At 38.2% G+C, this 22,322-nt stretch overlaps 2 protein-coding genes across 2 annotated transcripts; both read right to left on the reverse strand.

Annotated features, from left to right (window-relative positions):
• Positions 1-619: 619 nt before the first annotated feature.
• On the reverse strand, positions 620-1,036 carry LOC122647913. The gene is made up of 2 exons (XM_043841208.1): positions 894-1,036; positions 620-787 (listed from the first exon to the last, which is right to left on the reverse strand). Exons 1-2 carry the CDS (start codon positions 982-984, stop codon positions 639-641), a joined length of 240 nt encoding a protein of 79 aa, XP_043697143.1. The 5' UTR covers positions 985-1,036; the 3' UTR covers positions 620-638.
• Positions 1,037-3,135: 2,099 nt separating this feature from the next.
• On the reverse strand, positions 3,136-22,295 carry LOC122647910 (developmentally-regulated G-protein 1). The gene is made up of 12 exons (XM_043841204.1): positions 22,170-22,295; positions 20,552-20,636; positions 19,131-19,198; positions 17,358-17,434; positions 15,804-15,984; positions 15,548-15,604; positions 14,511-14,585; positions 9,497-9,616; positions 7,818-7,988; positions 4,529-4,642; positions 4,257-4,427; positions 3,136-3,521 (listed from the first exon to the last, which is right to left on the reverse strand). The coding sequence occupies exons 2-12, from the start codon at positions 20,619-20,621 to the stop codon at positions 3,426-3,428; spliced, it is 1,200 nt and encodes a 399-aa protein (XP_043697139.1). The 5' UTR covers positions 20,622-20,636; positions 22,170-22,295; the 3' UTR covers positions 3,136-3,425.
• Between the last annotated feature and the right edge of the window lie 27 nt (positions 22,296-22,322).

Here is a 22,322-nt window from a genome sequence, read left to right on the forward strand (position 1 = left end):
CCCCAACTATAAACAGTTTCTAAATTATCTTTTTCATTTTCCTCAGTCATTGCAAATGGCTTCTGTTGCCATTGTGAAGGCATCACAGAGGCTACTTAAATACTGTCATTTTCTAATGAATCCTCGTACGAAACACAGCCAGTATGCCTGGAAACCCTGCTATCATATCTTATATTCTCAACTGTTATGATAGAACATGACTCATATTCTCATAATTTTCCCCTTAATTTTCCATTTTTCTTTCCTTCCCTTTCAACCCTGTTGTTAAATTAGCTCAGTTACATACCTAAGGGCGTCGTACATAAGTGCCCAAAGCAAAATTTCAGAAAATACAACAAGGGCAATAATATAATGATGCAAATTGCAATTTCAACACCTAACCGGATTCTTCATTTGGCGGCATGTAATGGCATTTAGTCAATCACATTCAGGGGTTCTTAAAAAGCTTCTAGAGCTATTCACTGAATGATCTCCGTATAAGATTCCGTGCGATAACTCAAACAATGGTTGTGATTGATTCGGTCACATTTCCCAGTATCACTGAAATACAGAATTGAAACCACAACAACTGAAAGAGAACGGAAAAAAGGAAACGTGGGTTGAAATTAAGGCAGGAAAAAGTAAAAATCGGTGAAGAATTAAGACGTACCGAAATAGCGGCGCTCGTTGGCAGCCTTGGCCTTCTCGAGCATCTTGTCGAGATCCTCTTGAAGCTTAACATCCCATTTGACGAGCTGATTCGCAAAGATTACGCCCAGGCCCATCCCTAGAACGTGTTCCCATGGATCTAAAACCCAATCCAATCAAGAAAACATCGAAAACTGGAGATTCAAAGCGATTTACGCTTAAGAAAATTTATATATCTTTTATATTCAAAGTTTTGAAGAACTTACGCCTCATCAGGGGAAGTTTTCGGAGGCCGTTGGAGTATACCTGGGTACCGAAACCCAGCAGAGCTCCGATCAGTGTTGCGCTCGCCGGCATTTTCTCTTAGTCTCTCTCTCTCTCTCTCTCTTCTGTGGCCTTGGCGTCAGTTTCCTTCGTGGTTTTAAAACCCGAATCGGGAAAGGAATTGGTCGCTGCCATTCCGAGTCTCCCAAATGTATCAAATCGTAATTGGTTCCACGAAACTAATGAATCGGCCATTGAACTCGCTGATTCTAGGGATTCTTGGAGTGAATCGGGTACATCGGATCAGTCGAAATCGAGATTCGTCCCTCCTGACTGAAATTGGGATCAGTCTCAGCCGATTCCAATCCAATGTGGATCGACAGATTTTTTAGTTTAATTCTCGATTCTTGAAACCTTGGTTTCCTTCTCCATCATTTCCCCTTGTTGTAGTATTGTAGGTCCCGTTTATTTGACAGGGACTTAAGTGGGGAGGGAGAATTAAGGTGAGAAAGTGCTGATGTAGCACTTCGAAATCCAACTCCAACCTTAGTTATTTAACTGGAATGATGAATTTACAAAAGCTCAAGCAATAGCATTAAATGTTTTGTATTAATGTGACACTTCAAAATCTCCTCACTATATGATCCGAAGTCTCATAAAAAACAAAGGACTTTGGTTATTGTTCATGCGAAAACTAAAAAACTCACCCTTGTTCCTCAACCCACTATAGTATGGGACCTAGTCTTCCCGTCAAATAAACGGGTCGTAGAGTTTTGAGTATGCCTAATGAAATATAACATTTCAGTATTTTTTCTCATAAAAAAAAAAAAAAAATACATGGGTAAAGGCATGTGATAGAAGACCCTGACAAAGATACTGCTTAAGCAAGATGTAGGAGAAGCTCAGGCAAGGTTTTCAATGATCAAAATTTTGGAATTTCAGTTTTTTGCAAATGAAACAAAATATCAGAGCAGACACTAGTCGTTTTCAATTCAACATAAACCGGGCATAAGAGGAATTCAGTGTAATGTTTGAGAGGGACATGATCTCCTACAGTGTATTGATCACAGCTCTTAAAGATCATGAGAGCGCCCATGAAGCTCTGCAACTCCTCTCGAGGATGCGAAAGGAAAGACTAAGACAAAACGAAGTCACTTTGTTGGTGGGATGCTCAATGTGTGAGGAATGGTGTGAGTAATTCATGCTGATGATAGTAACTTGGGGATTATTCCATTGTCTGATAACTATGCTTGCATGGTTGATCTTGGATGATCAAGGGGACTAGCATAGAAACTAATCTAGGATGGTTTTGTTACCATCAGAGCTGATCGAAGAGCACTCTTTCCCAGTGGTCGAGCTGATTTACAATCAGCCTAGTCACGACCACCCTATGGTCAAGCTACTCGTACACCATTCTCTCCCGGTGGTCGAGCTAATCTACGAGTACCATTGCACTGATATGTCTTGTTAGGAGCTTGTAGGGTCAATGGCAATGTTGAGCTGGGTGAGATTGCAGTCAGGCATCTATTTGAATCGGAGCTGGAGATTGTAGATTGCAGTCAGGCATCTGTTTACCTCTTTTTTCGGGGTTACACTAATTAATTTTTCATCCACATACAATTGTTTGAGCAAATGACATGCATCAAATAAGAGGTTGAAAAGTTCCCATGGCCACTTGGAGAAGTTGAATGATCTGGAAGCAATCATCTCCTATCATTGTGTTCATATCTTCCTCCTTCAGAAGCTACATTGCTTGTATTAACACCCTTTAATAGTTTGTGATCAGTTGTTCTGAAGTTGTCTGTGGCTCGAAGCCATTATTGGAGCTTTGTTGATGTAAAGACAATTGGATCATGTCTTGAGAGCTGTTTGGGCATGAACTTCCTGATGGGCAGTTCATTAGACCATTGTATATGAAATTGTAATGAAAAAACAATGGAGAATCTAAATAATAAAATTTTTGTTTTCACAGCCGTTTTTTATGAGCTCATCAAAATGACATGCTATTTTGAGGCCACATGATAATTTGGCAATTTTGACCATTGGATAGGCAGGTCGAGGATTGGATTAACCACCTGTCTGTCAAATTTAATCAAATCACACCCATTTATGTCTATTCATCCACACTTGCAGTTGCTATCTTTATTTCCACTCGAAAAATTACGTTCAGGCTGAAACTTGACATCTAGGCAGGAGATCCATCCATCCAGAAAATCTAGGCCCCATCTGATCTGGAAACATTTGCCCAAAAAAGTACCCAATCTATGGTAAAGAAACTTTGTGAACCCAGCAAAACACTAATTTTCTCAAAATTTCATCTTAAATAAATGACCACATATGAATATGAACTGGTCACCTTTGACTATAGCTCATCCTGAGAGAGAACCTAACACTGCACCCCCAGTACTGGTACCATGTTAGCACTACTGTTCCCTTGAACAAATAATACTTTTAGCCGTTTATCATTATTCAAGGTCACTCGCACAGAAGAAGATTTCAAACCAAGTTTTCATAGACCAGGTATGTTGTTGTAATCATGTCTTCAATGGAGCTTTCTTTTCTCTGTCAGATATTCGAGCAGGAGCATTTGAGTGCGACTTAAACCGACCTCTGCCCCCCTCTTCCTTCTCCTGAAAAGAATAAATCATACAAAATATTAGTTTTCATTCATGGGTGTAAGCACAAAGAAAATTAAGAAACAGACAATCCACCATATAGTTACTGAATGTCTGAACTTGGCAAATAACTCAACTTCTAGCCAAACAAAACCACTTCAAATTGTTCTCATTCAACCAAGGTCGACAGTTGCAGTTGGAAGTCATATGTTAAACTTCACCAAGTAACAAGTCAAACTACAATTACAGAGCTAGTTTTTACCATTTCAAATTACGGTGTGATAACATAACATGAATTTTAAGAATATGATTTATGTATTTGAAACGGATATGTGTATATCAACACCTGGGATAGGTGTCATAATAATTCCACATGCATATACTAATTTCAGTGTTTGCATGACTTTGACATGGTATACGAAACTGTTGAATTATGAATAAACACATTGGCCAAGTCACACAGGATTCAAGCCAACTTAAGATATAACACAGTGGTTTAGACATGAGAAAAGAGGGGGGAGGGGGGGAGGCATTTCACTGCAAAATCACTACAAAACAAGCTCATTTGCAGTTCAGATATGATGCACTCATGCTTATAATAGACAGTACAAAGTGGAGACACATGCTTGTCAGTTGTCACAACACTAATGTAGAAACAATTTCTGTTTCCTTCTAGCTTCCACCTAGTAGGTGGTATTGATGCCTACCTTTTTCTTTACAATTTGAACCACATCCTTTTTCTTTACATACCTTTTTCTTTACAATTTGAACCACATCCTCATCATGGAGAACCTGAGAAAGACCACAATGCTGTGGATAGTGCCTTGCACTTGTGCCCCATACAAGCACGTATTTCACCTCTTTCACCAGATTTCTATGTATGTGGTTACAGAAGTCTTCTACCGTACAGCCACCTCTGTCCTAAAATCAGACACCAAAGAAGCCCAGATCAATAAGGACAATCTTCTTTAGTAAATTTTTGACAACCAAAAACTTATTAAAGCACAAGACAGATGACTTACAGAAGAAAGAACTACAGGATCTGCGAAATCAGGTTGCTGCCCCTGTGGCTTTGTGTAAACTCTTACAAGCCCCATTGCCTCCCACATCTTCGCTAGTAGTCTGTCTAAATTCAGCTGTTTAAAAAATCAAAACATGCATGTCAATGCTTCTCAACCTACTTCAACAACAGAATGAAACATCATCACATTACAATTTTCATAGAACTATTTTGTCCTCTTTATAGATTCATTCAAGTAAACAATTTAGCAAAAGGCAATTTGGCTTTGTACTACGAGGTAACCTTACAAACTATTCATGTTTGAAACTTGCCCAACTTTTGTGATCGAATCACCAATTCAAGGCAGTCTTAAATCTTAATCAACTCAGGCTGGTTGTACCATGCAAGATTTTAAATTTTGACAGAATCCAAAGTCTCAGGATCTTGGCCAACAGGCTTCGAGCTGAGTAAGCGAAGAGCCGAAGACATATTTGAACCCAAGATTAAACCACTGCACCATATTATTAGATCATACCATTGAGCAAGTCATACAGAGAAAACACACCAACCAAGATTTTACTTATTTTTTATTTTGCAGTAAAAAGATTCTACATGAAGAACCTGTGACAATATTAGAACCTGAAATCAGTACCTGTGCAGAGAGAAGAAACAAAGTAGGAGGAGAAGAAAAAGTGGAGAAAACAGCCCTCAATTAGAGAGAACAGAATACATCTCTAATCATGGGAGGGGGAATATTTTACAACATTAAAATAAAATGTATTTACAAGAAAGGACATATTTATGTGCAAATTACGCACAAGGACATAATTACATAAAGACACTACCTGAAATACCCCTACAGTACGACTATTTCTTAACACTCCCTCTCAAACTGCGGTCCTTATGTGTAAATTACACAAGGACATAATAACATAAAGACACTACCTGAAATACCACTGCGGTATGACTAATTTCTTAACACTCCCTCTCAAATTGGAGCATAGATACCATCCATGCTCAGCTTGGAATACCCTTGGAAAAAACTCACTCCAAAACAAGACCTTGGTATACAAGTCTCCAAGTTAACCACCAGAGCTCACAAAAGGAGTAGAAATCAATTTCTTATTTCTTCATCACTGCATCTTGCACAAAATGACAGCCCACACAATATGTTTGTTTCTCTTGTGGAAGACTGGATTACTAGCAATATAAAATGGCCGCCTAATTATCACAAAATATTTCCATAGGCTTACTAACCAGAAACCAAGCTCTTGAACAAGGGATTTTGGCCACATCAATTCAACTGTAATATGAACCATAGCTCTATACTCAACCTTGGCACTAGATTGAGCAACAGTAGTTTGCTTTTTACTCCTCCATGTAACAAGATTACCTCTAACAAACGTACAATAACCTGTGGTAGATCTCCGATCACCATCGGCACCAGCCTAGTCTATATCAGAATAACCAATGATATTAATTTGACCATGACGACGATAAATAAGTCCTTTTTCTGGAGCACCCTTAAGATACCTCAGGATACGACATGTTGCCTCCCAATGAGCCTGTTTAGGCTTTTCCATAAACTAGCTAACACACCAACAACAGAAGATATGTCAGGTCCAGTAATAGTAAGATAAATGAGCGTGCCGACTAACCTCCTATACTTATGTTTGTCTGCCAACTCCTCGTCATCAGAAACTCCAAGTTTTACATGAGGATCCATAGAAGTATCTATAGGCTTACAACCTGCCATCTAAATCTCAGTCAGAAGATCAAGAACATACTTTCTCTGAGACAACCGAAGACCTTTCTTGCTGCAAATCACCTTAATACCAAGAAAACATTTCAGAACTCCCAAATCTTTCATCTGGAAGTGTTGCTGTAAATAAGATTTAACCAGTTCAATCCCAGACAAGTCATTACTAGAAACAATAATATCATCAACAAAAACAGCCAGCACAATCACTTTAGAGACCTAAGGGCGAACAAACACTAAATGGTTAGAGTAACTTTGAGAGAAACCATCGCCAACAACCACCTTGCTAAATTTGTCAAACCATACTCCCGGAAACTGTTTCTTCTCTGTCATCCACTCCTTATATTCAGGTGAGTTTGCGGCAGGTGGAATAGTCAGATACTCCATCTTTCTATTGGGAGTGATATACACCTAAACATCCTGGGCCTTGAAAAGATAATTTGAAGCACCGTTCAATTTTATAGAGATGATTTGGACATTGACATTGTTCGTAAGAGGCTTAGAATCAGCCATGATACAATATTCAGTAATACCAACTCACAGAGAAGAACTCAAAACAACCAGCCACAAAGAACCAATATCTGCACCTGTCACAATGCTCAACCAATACTAATTACCAGCAACAAAAAACACCAGATCTGAACTAAAGAAGATCAAAACAGAAGCAAAAAAAACACCAGAAACAGCCAGTCGCAGGGTACACAAAACCTTAAAAAAATTGCAAGGTACTAAAACCCCAGAACCGTATAGGTTAGGGTTGTCTACTAGGTCTAAAATTTTGACCACATACACTCCAATATAGAGAGAATATATCCCCAAATTTTCACAAACAATAAATAGGGTTCTTAAAAAATCTCACAAAAAATTAGGGTTTTACAAGAACTGAGGAAATCTGATCCAATACACAGAAAGAAGATGATCAGACCTCAATACTGTACTCGCAATAATATTCTTGACTTACTGGTGGAGAAGAATGTACCAACAGCACCAAGAATACCACATAGAGATCAAACCCTCATGTGCATGGAGAAAAATCTCCTACGCAGGTAACAAAACAGACATCCCTTGCGCAGGCGAATTGCATCATCAAGTACACTTTTCTTCGATATAACGCAGACCACAACTCCTCCAGTAATCACTACAAAAGTACTTGAAGAAACCCTAGTTGTGCATGTTTACGAAACTAGGGTTCTACTGAACACAAAGCAGCATAGGTGGCGGCACGCCACAAAATAGTGAAGAATCCTAACAATCACTCAAAACAATGATGGAAGAGAACAGCAGGTACTGAAATCAACGCTCTGATACCATGTGACGGTATTAGAACCTAAAATCAGTACCTGCGCACAGAGAGAAGAAGAAAGAAAGTAAGAGGAAAAGAAAGAAAAAACAGTCCATGATGTCATGGGAGGGGGAATGTTTTATAACATTAAAATATGATGTATTTACAAATAAGGAATGCTTATGTGTAAATTACACATAAGGACATAATAACATAAAGACAATACCAGAAATACCCCAGCAGTACTACTAATCTCTTTGCAGAACTTACCCTCAGGTTGCAACTAATGACAATGGAATTTGGCTGCCGGGCTAGTCTGTCGACATCATCAATACCAATGACATCAATTTTGTTGTAGACATATATACACTTCATGTACTTACGATTTCCCTCAATTACATCTATGAGATCATCTACTGTCGCATCTTCACGGAATAACACCTACAGTTGAAATCAACAAAGGACATGAGATTCAGGCAGGTAAGCCATATATTGTTCATAATAATGCCCAAAGCTTTTAACCAATTCATGAGTATAATGCAATGTTACTACAAAAAAGTTATAGAAGGTCACCGGCTAACAAAAAATATGGATGTATGTACAGGATCAACAATGGAACAGCCATATATAGCAGTATAACTTCAGAACACACCAGCATTTGTGACTCAGCTATATAAGAATCATGTCTTCTATAACTAGGGATTCCATCTGCCAACCCTTTGCTTGTTATCTATTCTCTCTCCCTCATATATTCAGTATTAATCATAAGCAGAAACTTCTTAAAAGTAGGAAAAGGAAATGTCAATCCATCAAGTGGATCCCCTGTTCATGTGGAGAATTTCAGGGATAAATGGATTTTAAAAAGCCCTCTTTTCAAGGTATCTATTTCAAGGTAGAAATTAAACTTTCTCTGATGGTTAACTTTGAATTTTATAAAGGAAGAGAGCCAGCGGAAACAAAAAGGTTAAAAACTACAATGTGGGTCATTATGAGGAAAAAGGTATAATACATGATGGTTCATACAGTTAACATGGGCAGGATAAATTTTCAAACACGTGGCTGAATTGGCTGACCCCAATGTCCCCACTATCTATCAGATGGACAATCTGAATGAGCCACATCATCCTTTCATGTGGCAGAAATAGAAGTCACCTAGCAAAAGAACTAGGTGATCCAAAACTAGAAACCTATTGCCGTAAATAAGATGTAGGGCAGAAAATTGCAGAATTAAAAAGCCGAGTAGAAAAAAGCATGAATGGTTTCAGAAGATTGGTTCTTAGCATTCAAAGGAACTAGGAGGCATTTTATAAGAGCAAAAATATATTTTCATTCTTGGGAATCTCGTTGTTTCTGTATTCCTACTACTTTCCGAACAGCTTGAAGTTCCTTCACTGAAAGAGTAGCCCACTTAAAGGTATTGGAATCACTTCCAATAATACAAAAGGAAGCACCTGCTTTGGCCAGGAAGCTGGCATTCACTACAAAATATATAAATATTACAGAATAAGGAGGATGATCCTAGTATCGAGAATACATACTTCTATAAATTCCTAGTATTAAGAATATAATCAACAAAACTATCAAGCCTTGATGGTCAAACATTCTTCTTGCATCGCACTACAATAAAAGGACCATAGTTGTCACGGCGTCTAGGCAACCCAAGGCATTGGAGGGGGTGCCTAGACACAAGGTGAAACCAACAAGGCATCCAAGGTGCCCAGATGCCTAGAAGTCGCCTAGGCGATGCCTTGACAACTATGAAAAGGACTCTTTCATCCCAAATTCCCAAGAAGTTGCAAGACCAAATCATACAATATTGGAATTTCACATATTAGAAGTCTCAGAACAATGGAAATCACTTTACCCCTGTGGTTCTTTTATGCAATTTAGAGAATTTCTGCAGTTATAGTTGTAATAGAAAAACTGGAGGAAAAAATAAAAGAAGGTACCTCTGCGTTGTGTATCTTGTATTCATGAAGAATTTGGTAGCAAAGTTTCTCATCCACATGAGTCAGAGGCATTGTGCTGTTAAAAGAAATGCCCCCCGTCTTTTTCTTCTTAAAGTATATCTGCAAAGAGATAAAAAGCACGAACATAATAAGCCTTAAAAAGTAATGAACAAATTATCTTTTGTAGCCATTGGCATATATTTGACCCCAACCCCTCCCCAAGGACTAAGATAACATCTCACATGCATTAGTTTAATTCAATGTTTAGTGGATCAAAGTAAACCAGAAACCCGTGGTGGAGTGCCACATTTGACCTGCCTTAATTAAAGTGAGCTCAATAACAAAGCAAAGTTCTTCCACATAAGTAGGGAACCAGTAATCACTCACTTATTTGAAGTTTTATGTCAGAGTTGAAGTCCTAGTGATAAGTTCAAAAGAACAAAAAGGTCAGCAGCAAACCAGGCCATCAAACTGGACCACGAATGGATTTATAGGCTTAATTTGAGTGCCCAATGGGTTGTATGGGCAATGATGGGCTTTATATTTTTGGGTTTACTATTGTAATGGGCCACTTCTCTTAGTCCAAACATTAGGGATTTAACTCTTATACAGGATTCAGTAGTTTTTATTTTGTAATGTTCTAGAATAACTTCTATTTTGAAGAGAGACTTGAGTTGTAAGGGATTCTCCCTACCATACATAGGGGTTTCCTATTTTGCTTGTTTCCATGAAGTTATAAATAAAGAGTACGGGATCGTACCCACTACCAACGATTTGAGAAAAAAAGATTCTCCTTGAGCTTGTAACTTCGGTAAGAGACGGAGCATGGTTTTGTAGGATTCAAAACTGCTCTACTGTGGGATGCTGTGGGGAAACCTAGGTGGAACGCATTGACTTCAGTTTCTAAACCTGATAAGTGGTTATTTTCTATATTGTTCCAGTTACTAATTTCAAATATGTTTCTATTTGAGTTTGATTTCTATTCTGCTTTCTAAAATTCTGAGTTACTAAATATGAGTCTCACTACAGTATTTGAATTTGAGTTGCTATTTGGGACTAGTTATTTTTTAGGCCCCTTTGAAACTCCAGATCCAACCAATGGATCCCAATCTAATTTTGAGGGTTTGTTATCCATCTTAAATTTGACCATTCAACCAAAGAATCAGTCCTCATCAGACTGATCTTTTCTATGTTTAAGCAAATCTCTCATTCTGGCATTAGCCTTTGGTGATCTAGGATCCCATTACCTAGCTTCAGTTGGAGTCCAAAACTAGTCTCGCCCATGGAAGTTTTATGGTTTTTTTTTTTCTTTTTTGATAGATAACTGAAACTATATTGGTGAAGAAAAAGCTAGAATACACAATAATATACAATAACAGCAGGCCGAAGACCAAAAACCTCAAAAGAGAACTACACAATAGGATGGGGCCCTAAATATAATGATTGCCAAGCCATACCCTCGCAAGTTCATCCTCTATTGGATTCGCCAACCTCTTCCTCCAAGAGAGTAAACTCCCCTTGGGAGTTGGGAAGATAACAGTATTACTTTCCTAGTCAGAAAAAGATCTCTCTAGGGTCCCTTCCCCTCCTGTTTTTTTAAGCCAACTAATCAACAGCTGGGAGTGCCCCTTCACACACACTTTAAGCCATCCATTAGCCAGAGAAACCTACAGCCCTAGGATAATTGCTCCGAGTTCAGCAGTTTCTGAGCAAGAAGATCAAATAGGGGGCCCGACAACATGAATAAGATCTCAGCAACATATTGCCAAACACACTCCCAATGCCTGCAGCACCCCTTGGGTTGCCAATTGAGCTACCATCCATATTATGCTTAATGACATCATGATGAAGAGGAACCTAACTATCCAGCAAGCTGCTCCTGCAACAGAGAAGAGGAGGCTACGAATTCCCAATGCCTCAGGAAGTAAGCTATATATACTGTGGAAATCTCTAAGGTGTAGCTCATCTCACTCTCCTCTCCCTAAACAGATCACAAATGTCGTGGATAGATCTTTGCCATCCCCTAAACTTCCTACAGCTCCTTTTCTCCCACAAGGTCCAAATGTCATCAAAAACACAGATCTCCACATGAGCTCTTGCCCACGGGATTTGACTACCAAGCCTCCATGAAATCTTGGGCACCTTGTGGATGATTCCAAATTTTAAGGCTTGAGGTGGAAAGTGACTCGTTGCTTCTGGTACATGTTGACATGGCCATGGCCCAATCACCCCAAAAGATACATCTGTTAGGGAGAGGAACCATCGCACTATATATGCCCAAGATCTTCCCCATAAGTGGACGATGTGGGACTATCGGGAGGGGAGTTTGAGGCTGTGATGATCTCGCCAACTCAATCCATGTTGCCCTCGCTAGGGGGGGACCACACCACAGTATCCCCACACCCACATCCACACATTTTTGGGTTTAGCTCTGATACCACCGTCACAGGCCTGGCCCAACCACCCCAAAAGATGCATCTATTAGGGGGAGGAACCATCCCACTATACATGCCCAAGATCTTCCCCATAAGTGGGTGATGTAGGACTATTGGGAGGGGAGTTTGAAGCTATGACAATGTGCTCCAGAAAAAAAAAGGTTTAGCCAATTCAGATAATGTATTCCTGGAAGAAAATTTTGAAGCTTGTCGACGAACTGCAGATACCAGCTAGGCCCAGACGGTCCTAGAGAAGGACAAAAAATGAAGGGATAATAGGTGGATTCTCTACTTAGCATGCAGAGGAGACACCAGAGGAAAACAAAGTTTCTACTCACTTTCTTCTAAAAGCTTATCACAAGTATTAACGTTTACCGTGACTCACCTCCCCTGAAGCCATTTTATGGAGTTTCTTAATTTTCTGTTTTGCTAATTTGAGTTGTAATAAAAGAAGGAATAGACTAAACCCCCCGTGGGTTTGCTTTGCTAGTTTAGGACGATGTGCTTCAGTCACGGGGTCCCAGGTTCGAGTCCCCACGAATGAAGTGTTGCACGGGGTAGGGGAGGCTTCGTGTAAAGGGTTTTGCCTAAGGCCTGAACCATAAACCCGGGCAGGTTCAAGGGTTTTCTCGTAAGCAAAAAAAAAAAAGAAGGAATAGACTGAAAAGTCTTTTGGAGATCTACAATATATACTTTTTCACTCCTTTGGAGCTGACAGTTTAACGACATAACGTTCCAGTTTTTCCAATTGATGCTGTGTGAATTATAGCTTCTCTTGCGAGGATTCTCAAGATCCTTTGGTAGACTCCAAGGTCTCTTTCAAACGTGGATTTCTGCTCCTTCTCTTCTATTGTGTTTATTTAATTTTTCTTGTTCTGCAATACATCAGTAACAGGTTAGTTTTTTGAGAAATACCCTGTTTTAAGAATTTATGTTGCTAATATTCTTTTATTCATATCTCTTAATTTAGTGATCCTTAGCTAAGTTTCTGTTATCAAATATTTCCCAAATCTGATCTCTGAAATTCAGTTTAATACTTAGATGAGTACTTTCTAAGAAAGCCTATGACAGAGTCCTAGAGATTTAATCTGGAATGTTCTTGCAAAGAGAGAGGTGTCGAGTAAATATATAGATGTAAAGAAAACCGGGTGTGGTGACCAGTGTGAGATTTGTGGGAGGCCAGAGCAAGGAATTCCCAATTATGAGTGGGTTACATCAAGGATCAGCCCTAAGCCCTTATTTGTTTGCACTTATCATGGATGAAGTAACCAAGAACATCCAAGACGAGGTCCCGTGGTGTATGTTCTTCGTCGATGATATCGTTTTGGTGGATGAGACAAAAGCAAGGATTAAAGCAAAGTTAGAGTTGTGGAGATCAACTTTGGAAACAAGAGGGTTTAAGATTAGTAGATCAAAGACAGAGTATATGATGTGTAACTTTAGTCAAACTATGATGGATAATGACATGGTGATGAAGAAGGTGACATAGATGATGATGTGTCACAGAGAATTAAAGTGGGATGGATGATGTGGAGAGGTGCGACTAAAGTATTGTGTGACCGACATATTCCTTTATACCTTAAAGGAAAGTTCTACAGGACTGTTGTCCAACCAGCTATGATGTATGGGGCGGAATGTTGGGCAGTTAAGAAGTGTCATATAGCGAAGCTGTGTTGCAGAGATGAGGATGTTAAGATGGATGTGCAGCAAAACTAGGAAGGACAAAGTGAGGAGCGAACATATTGGAGCTGATGTGAGAGTTGCCCTGATCAGCGACAAGCTCCATGAATGTCGTCTAAGGTGGTTTGGCCATGTTCAACAGAGGCCTGGGGATGCACCAGTACGGAGGAGTGATCTAATTGAAGGGGCTAAAAGAGCCCGGGACAGGCCTAAAATGACCATAGGAGAGATTGTGAAGAATGACACGCCTAGCTTGGGCCTTGTGCCAAGTATGATCTCAGATAGAGCTTATTGGAGAGCAAGGATCCACGTTGTCGACAGCATGTAGCTGAGATTTTCCTGATTTTCTGGGCTATCCTCTTTTCTCTTACTTTCATTTTCCATTTCTCACTTCTCTTATATCTTTTCTTCATTTTTATTCTTCAGCCCTCTTACTTTCATTTCCCCTTAGTGAGGACCTCAGTTTTCCCTACTTCGTTTTGAAAGGATCGATTTAGCCGACCCCATTTAGTTGGCTTGAGTTGTTGTTGTTGTCGTTATATTTTCTGAGTTATTAGATCTCTCCCATTACCACCCTCATCTGTCCTCTTTCTGATTCCGTATTCTTATTGTTCTGCCCAGTCACTTTTTTTAGTTTTAAATTCTCTCTTCTCTTTAACGTGACATCTGTTATCAGTCACATTTGACACTTTCTTTGGATTCCATTATCCTATTCTCTAACAATTAGGGTTAGGGTTTATCAATCTGCATTAATCAGATACATGGAATGGTCAAGAAAACTCGACACGAGAAAGAAAGAAGCAACACAATTGGAGTCATGAAGATTGAATGCAGAAAGGAATAAAAGTGCATGTATAGAATACTGGCAACCACAAACATCCTTAAAGGGATAGTCTTACTTGAGGCGGTCTCTTGTTTAAGCGCAAGCCCACAGCTTCAAGCTCCCTTGTAAGTATTTGGCGATGACCCTCACTCTGCAGTTTGTGATAATTGGGGGTTATAAGGATGAAATAAGACGAAAACAAGCAAAAAGTTTATTTTGTTCAAATTAGAAGGGGCCGAAATAAATAACAAGCAATTCAAAAAGACCAATGAAATTGTTAAATGAATAAAAAGCAAACCAAGGATGTACTGAATAACTAAGAACACTTTGCATCATTCAACAACCACCGAACAACAGCTTCTCCCACCCCCTCACCCCACCCCCAAAAAAAAAAGAGAAGATACATACAGAAGCGATTACTTTTTTTAAGAAAAACATGGAACATATCATGCATAGCACTTTCAGAATATAGCATCTGATCAAAGAATGCACAATTTTAGAAATTCTTTATAATTAGCTGTCAAGACGTCGCCTAGGTGTCCAGGAGGGTTTCCAAGGGGCTGGGCAGTCACCCACCTTGCTCTAACTTAACAAGGCAGGAACCTAAAACTAGACTAATGAGGTGTGTGGGAGGTCCTGAATCACATGGGCCCACTTGTACCCATCCGAGTTTGCCACATGGGAAAAATATAACCTTCTGACGTGAGTCACGTGACGCACTTGACAGCATTGTGATGTTAAATTTTTGCCCAAAAAAGATATAAAAATTAACCTTTTTTGTTCTACAAAGAAAAAAAAATGAATGAATGAAGCTACAGGATATAAAGTAAACCAATCAAAGCAAAATCATATGCATCATGGGGTTACAGTTCAAAAAATAGAATAAAATAAATAATCAATGAAGATATATGAAATAATATAAACCAATACGAGAATCCAAGACAATCTGTCTGGTTAAAAAGCACCCATGGGCCATCACGTCTAGAGTCATCTTATTTGTGAATTGAAAAATAGGAAAGGAGTAGTTGTGGGTGCTAGAGGGTAAACATTAGAAATTAAAACACTGGTGGACTACACAATAACAATAGGAGATAGCTACAAAAGTAAACTTACTTTAGAAGCATCAAGAACCATCAACACGATGTCTGATGATTTGGACACCGCAATAACCTGTCAAATGAGACATTATGTCAAACTTTTGTATTTTCGAAGGTAATTTTTCTCAATTAGACAAGTAGAACAAATTAGAGCAACACTTAGTTTCTCTATAGAGGTCATCTCTATTATTATAGGGCGAGAGAGATAGAGAGAAGAAGAAGAAGAATGACAACAAAACAAAATGCATAGAAGGATTACTTAGGTCGCTTACCTGCCTACCACGTCCCTTGCCTTCTGAAGCACCTTCAATGATTCCAGGAAGGTCAAGAAGTTGAATTTTAGTGTCATTGTAATGGATAATACCAGGAATACACGTAAGTGTTGTGAACTCATAGGATGCAGCTTCAGAATGTGTCCCCGTTAACTGAGTTAAAAGTGTTGACTTCCCCACACTACCAACAAAATGAAAATTCAGTTATTTGCGAAGATAAAGTATCACAAGCATGCAGTTTCTACAATAACCAACAGGCAAACAAACCTCTATTTGCTGATGCAATTGCATTAGACCATGATCCCATATGAAGGTCTAGACATTAACTTGGAAGGCCCACATGGGGCAGGTGGCAGTACAATAGGCTAAAAACAAGCTTTGGTAGTTATATTACAGGTTGCAGCTTTCATTTTCTAGGGTTTCTTGTAAGAGGCCTAATTTATAAGCCCTTAATGTGGTGGGGATGAAGTTAGTACACAGGATTAGTAGAAAAAGTAAAGTGTTTTAGTTAGATTAGGATATTTAATAGCTTTTTAAGAGTTCTGTTTTGAATCTATTTACTTTATTTATTGTGTCAGAGTGATTAGGAGTCCCTTTATGAGTTAGTTTAATAAATTTTAAAGGTTATAGATAAGTATACACCCCCCCCCCAATAAAAAATCAGTTAGACCTGATTAGAGTAAAGAATATTGAGTTTTCTTACAAGTTTTGGTTCTGTAGAATAGTGCACAAAGGATTGTCCAACTGCTTCTTATTCTTTCTCCTCCTTCTAATTCTAATCATCTCCTACGATCAGGTGCCATCTTTCTTCATTGTTCTTCCTATTCTACTTCTTAAATCTCTTATCTACTCTCTCTTCCTTTCTATTATCCACATTGAACTCATATTACTGGATGTTTTCCAGCTTCTGATATTCAGATCTATCATTCTGAATTCTCTGAAAAACTTATCTCATCAATTTCTGAAATCTGATCATCAACAGCTACCTTATTTTTTCAGACTCTTAACTATAGTTTAAAAATAGTGATCCTGCTTGTAGTTCATTCTTCTAGCTTCTTTTCTAGAACCTTGAACTGCATTATTTGTTCAATAAAATCATAATTACTAGTCAAGAAAGAGGGATTTCAGAGGAAAATAAAGGATCTGCATGTTGTTTTCGATTATACGATGCAAGAAAATCAACTCTTGGCTTTTCTTTTCAGTAAGAAAGTACGTTAGACGGTACTAATTTAGAAAGTAAAGATAATTGAAATATAGAAATACTATAGTAAAGTAAAGCCAATATTGACACTTCTTCTTAGAAAACTGTCTTCCTTTAGATTTTCTACCGTTATATAGACCGTCACACAACTGCCAAAAGGGTCCTAGCATCTCAATGCCACCGGTTATCTCAAATTAGTGAAACTTTTAACATTCCTTGGGTACAAATCAAGGGTACCAGGAAAGAATATTTGCCCTTTCAGCAAGGTAAATAGCATCACAACAAGAGGTAGGAAGCAAATGACTCCTACCTTTAGATAAAATCATATTTCTAATTCCTGAAAGGTAACAAACCTTGGAAATCCAATTAATGCAACGCGTCCGTGACCAAATTTTGTGACTTCAAAACCCTCTCCAGCTCCACTAGAACCCTGGTCCATAACATTTACAAAGAAATGACAACCAAATTAAAATTATGAAAGGATACAACAGGCAGGAATTTAAATCACATATGGAAGGCCATCAATAATTGACAACCCCAGCAATAACATGCAGTTTATTCCACCCGGGGGGGGAATCAAAGGCTACAACAGTAAAAGCAGACAAAAGCATCAACAATTCTTGTACACTAGAGTAAATTTCATGCACTGTGGTCCAGAACAGGAATCTTTGAATGGGCACCAGTTCAACAATGTGGCAGGTTGGTTGGGACTGCAATTTTGTGGATGCAGGTAGGTCCCAAGGTCCCTACTCAAATGTCAAGTTTCAGCCCAAATGGAGTTGGTTAAGGCTGTGTTTATTTCACAGTAAAATATTTTATGGAAAATAATTATTATTCATAAATTTTATTTTATATATTTTTCCACCATTTAACATTTGTTTGGTTGGACATGACTAATAAATCCATTTGGACATAATTGAGGAAAATAATCCAGCCATATGATGGGGGTGCGGTCCTCCATGAGTGCCAAGAGTACCAACAGTCAAGTTACCATAGCTAATTTGGCAAAAGAACATTCTCAATTTCAAAAAAGATGTTTGCCAACTTTTTGTACTGCATGTCAGTAAAACATACTCATTTTTTCTAATCCTTATACAGTTTTGTGTTGATTTTCAACAATCCCCCAAATGTTTTACAACGAAACAGACACAGCTTAAGTGGCAAAATAGAGCTTTGAAAATTCAGGACTATCGGAAGGTCTATCAGTACATGCCAACGCAAGCAGCTGAAAAATACAGGGAAAGATGCCCGTGCATGGGAAGGTATAAAAGGTTTTAAGTGACCTACCGTATCCGCCGATACATATTGTATCTTTAAGGTGCCGATACGATACGGTAACTACATGGTACCTTAAAAAGTGGTATTAGTACATGTAAGAAACCTCATCCTTTATATATAATCAATTGAATGCCCTCGTCTCATCGTACTTTTTTCTACTTTTTATACATGATATATTTTACATATTACTTATTTATACTGTTTTATGCTTCAAAACTGTATTTTCCATATATCCTAAGCATTTCCATACGTTTCTGTGCCATTTCTTTACGTATCTTTAGTGTATCTTGCGTCTATCCAATACAATAAGATACGTCTCCTAAAATCACCCTTCCGATACGATACCCAATACCAATACTTTAAACCTGGGGTATATGATTTAATTTGAGTTTGAATTTGACATGTGGCCAATCAAGACCATTCCCAAGATATCCTCCAACAGACAAAATAGCAGCATCGTTGCCATGTAGCATAACTAGGTGGACCATCCAAAGATATCTTCTTTTAGACCTCCGACACAAAACCTTTTGCACTAAAGTAAATCACTAGGCTACTTGAGAAATCTAGCATTCCTCTTACAATTACAGGCACGTGAGACTTGGATATAAGTAGAATTTTCCTTCCAATCAATGTTCGCATAATATTAAGGATGAATGATGATACACAGCATATCTATACCGGTTGACCTAAAATAGAATATAAGGGGGTGATTATAATCACATAGCCAACCCCACCTCATTTAGAATAAGTTTTAGTAGAGCCTATTGCATATACAAAACTAAGTGATTTGCAGCTGCAAAGAACAAACATAAGATCAACCATGGTAAGGACTAAGGAAGACTGCTTACTTTTGGAGGCTCCAACAACTGTGTCCTTAACTTTGCTATCTTTGCCTTGAGTTGTCCAAGATGGTACTCTGTATTGAAAGATCAATTATTTTTTCAATACTATTTTAACAAATTAAATGGAGAGAAATTGAACTGGAAAGGATGTGGAAAAAAAAACGATAAAATATTTGAATTTACAGATTGCAAATTAATCAGGGAAATAAATTAATAAGACATGATGCAGCAGCAAAGCAAAAGAAGGGGCTAGAAAAAAAAACTCTTGCTGTGATGGTTTCCAGAACCTCTTCTCTGTCTTTCCAGCAGACTTTTCTTTTTGCAAGAGTCTAGCTAAGACCTTAGCCAATGTTTGTTTCCATTTTTCTTCTACCAAAAATTAAGCTCTTAAACCACTAGAAAGTTTCAATTTCATTTTTCACTGAGTTCTGTGTCCTAGTTTCCATTTCTGAATTTAGTAATTCATTGTTTTGTAAACTAAGCTTACGCTTGGACCCTTACCTACATGTAAGCCATTGAAAGCCAAGAGTTCTTCAAATATTCTTAAAACCATGTGGACTACTGGTATTCTTTTGAGGTGGTGATGGGGATCCAAAGTCTAGAAAAGGAAAGAAGTGTTGATGTGTGTTGATATACATTGTTGTAGCCCTTACTTAATAGCTCGAGCTTTTAGGATAAGCCATTGTAACATGGCATCAGAGCCAGGAGGTCGGATGTTCAATCCCTGGCAAGTGCGAGGGGTTTGTGTTATGTGTTGTTGGTTGTTGGTGCCCCTACGTTTTGTGCCCCTTGGTGCCACATGATGGTGTCACATGCAGAGTGATGTGTGTGTTCTGCATGGGCGGGGGGTGTTGATGTGTGTTGATATACATTGTTGTAGCCCTTAGTTAACAGCTCGAGCATTTAGGATAAGTGGTTGTAAGAAAAAGAATAAAAGCTAACCTAACTAGCTGAGCATACTTGCTGAAAACAAGAATTGGGTTTTTTGGCTGGGGGGTTCACTTGAGTTACTTTTTTTGTGTTCATTTCTATGTAATTGAACTATTGAAGTATGATTTGCTAAGTAATATGAGTGGTTACAAGTGTTGGAATTATTTTCAGTTTAAGTTGCATTTTGGGAAGAAATGGGAAGATTACATCCTTTACGAGTAGGGTCACACCTACGATTAATAAGATACAAAATAAAAAATAAAAAATAAAAGAAAGCAACTAGGATATTTTCATTTAATGCAATAAAAAAATAATTCTCAACATAGAATTCAGGCCATGACAATGATCACTTTTACCCTTTTATCTGCGGTAGGGCCGTAGGGGAACATGTTATATGGGAAAAAAAATTTCTGACATGTAAAGATATTAGAAAAATAAGGATATAAATCAATATGAGGCAACGCTGTTATTTTGTAACGGATAATGTGAAGAATAACCTGTGGCTTTATTTTTCTGTGTCCGTGCCATTTCAGCTTCAATTTCTTTTATTTTTTCTATGATGCCCATCTTTCCTAGATATACCTGCCACCAAGAAGGTATAGTTATTAACTCTCCCTTCTCCACCAGCATGGCATCAAATCTGCCAATTAAGCTGATGTTCGAACAAAATTGACAAACAGAACGCCCCAAAAAAGAGTAAATGGAAGATATCAAGCTGAAACATGGAACTTGATCGACAAAAGATCAAGAAAATACAGAGGTTGCTGAAGCTGAACCCAAGAAATTTATCAATAAATAAATTTATCAATAAATGCTGATAAAAGAAATGAATATGAATCAAAATCAATGGTTATGAAGTTTGAGCATACATGAAATGATGACACTGAACAGATAGAAGATTTTTGGATACAAAGATAATGGTATGAATTAACATTTAAAAAATGCCTTCACAAGATTTATTTGTTATCAAATGCTCTTCTTTTCTATAATGCAATATAACATACTAAATTGGGAGAGACGCTCCAAGGCAAAGTAATTATCGCTAAAATAGTTTGAGCACTGCTCAGGAAAGAAAAAAAAAAACTGAAAGGTTCCAATCAGGCCAATGGGCCATTGCTAGTAAATACAGATACAGGAAAATAAACTGGAAATGAATATTTTTGTCTTTGCAAGGATCCACGTAACCAGACCCAGTTAGTTAGGATAAGGCTGAGTTGTTGTTGTATTAATTGGACTCTAAATTCAATAGTACTGTAAACCGACCCACCCCCACCCCCCAAAAAAAGGATATGCCAAAAAAATCAGATATGGATAAGTTTGTGTTTAATACAGTTCTTATTCAAAAATTTGAGAGCAACAATACGGTGATATGTTCATCATCAAGTCAAAACAAAACGCCATTCATCTTCTTAAACATTTCGGCATTTAGTACCCCAAAAAAACAAAAGAAAAAATCTGCATGTCATGCCACTAGTGACATTTGAACATGGCTTGTGACTTTATTCGTCCTCTGAGTTAAACAATGATCTCTTTCACTCTTTGCTATGGAGGTTACAGTTATAACTTATACTACCATGCATTTTTGTCCAAAAGGTAAAATAGGTTATTTTTGTTTAGTTCAGGCGTAGAACTGGAAAGTCAGACTGATCCTGAACCTGATCAAAAGGTAAAATAGGTTATTTTTGTTTAGTTCAGGCGTAGAACTAGAAACTCAGACTAATCCTGAACCTGATCCTTTTCCTTCGTCAAGAAACAGGAATTTAGGGGAAGCACTGTTTGGGCGGAGTCTCCTCTCACCGTCAACAAAACAGTATCACTGGCAGAGAATCGTATTTCTCTTTTCTTCTGTTAAAATTCCATGGAAATCGCTAGATTACGGTGTTCAATTCATTGATAGGAGATCTGATTGGTTCAGAAGAAGGATTATATAGGGTTGTCCGATGTTGCAGTGCATGATACTCTATGGAAATTTGCATTTTGTATCAGAAATTTTGAAGCACGCAACAGTTAAATCAATTAAATCAAGTATTCATAAGGCCATCCTTAAAGCTTTACCCAGGAACAGGGTCGGGAGATAGGGAAAAGGAGAGGGCCAAGAGGGTTAAGGCGCCTTACCTTTAACCGTCCGGCGATTGAAGCTTTAACTCCTGCAAACTGCGATTTGCACTGCCCAGGTTCTCCACTGAAACTGAGAGAGACAGAGAGAGGTGAAGGGATCAGGGAACGTAGAAAAATCGTCCCTTTGTCTTGCTCCTCTCCAGTAATTGC

Source organism: Telopea speciosissima, unplaced genomic scaffold (assembly GCF_018873765.1).
Source record: "Telopea speciosissima isolate NSW1024214 ecotype Mountain lineage unplaced genomic scaffold, Tspe_v1 Tspe_v1.0266, whole genome shotgun sequence".
Lineage (NCBI taxonomy): Eukaryota > Viridiplantae > Streptophyta > Magnoliopsida > Proteales > Proteaceae > Telopea > Telopea speciosissima.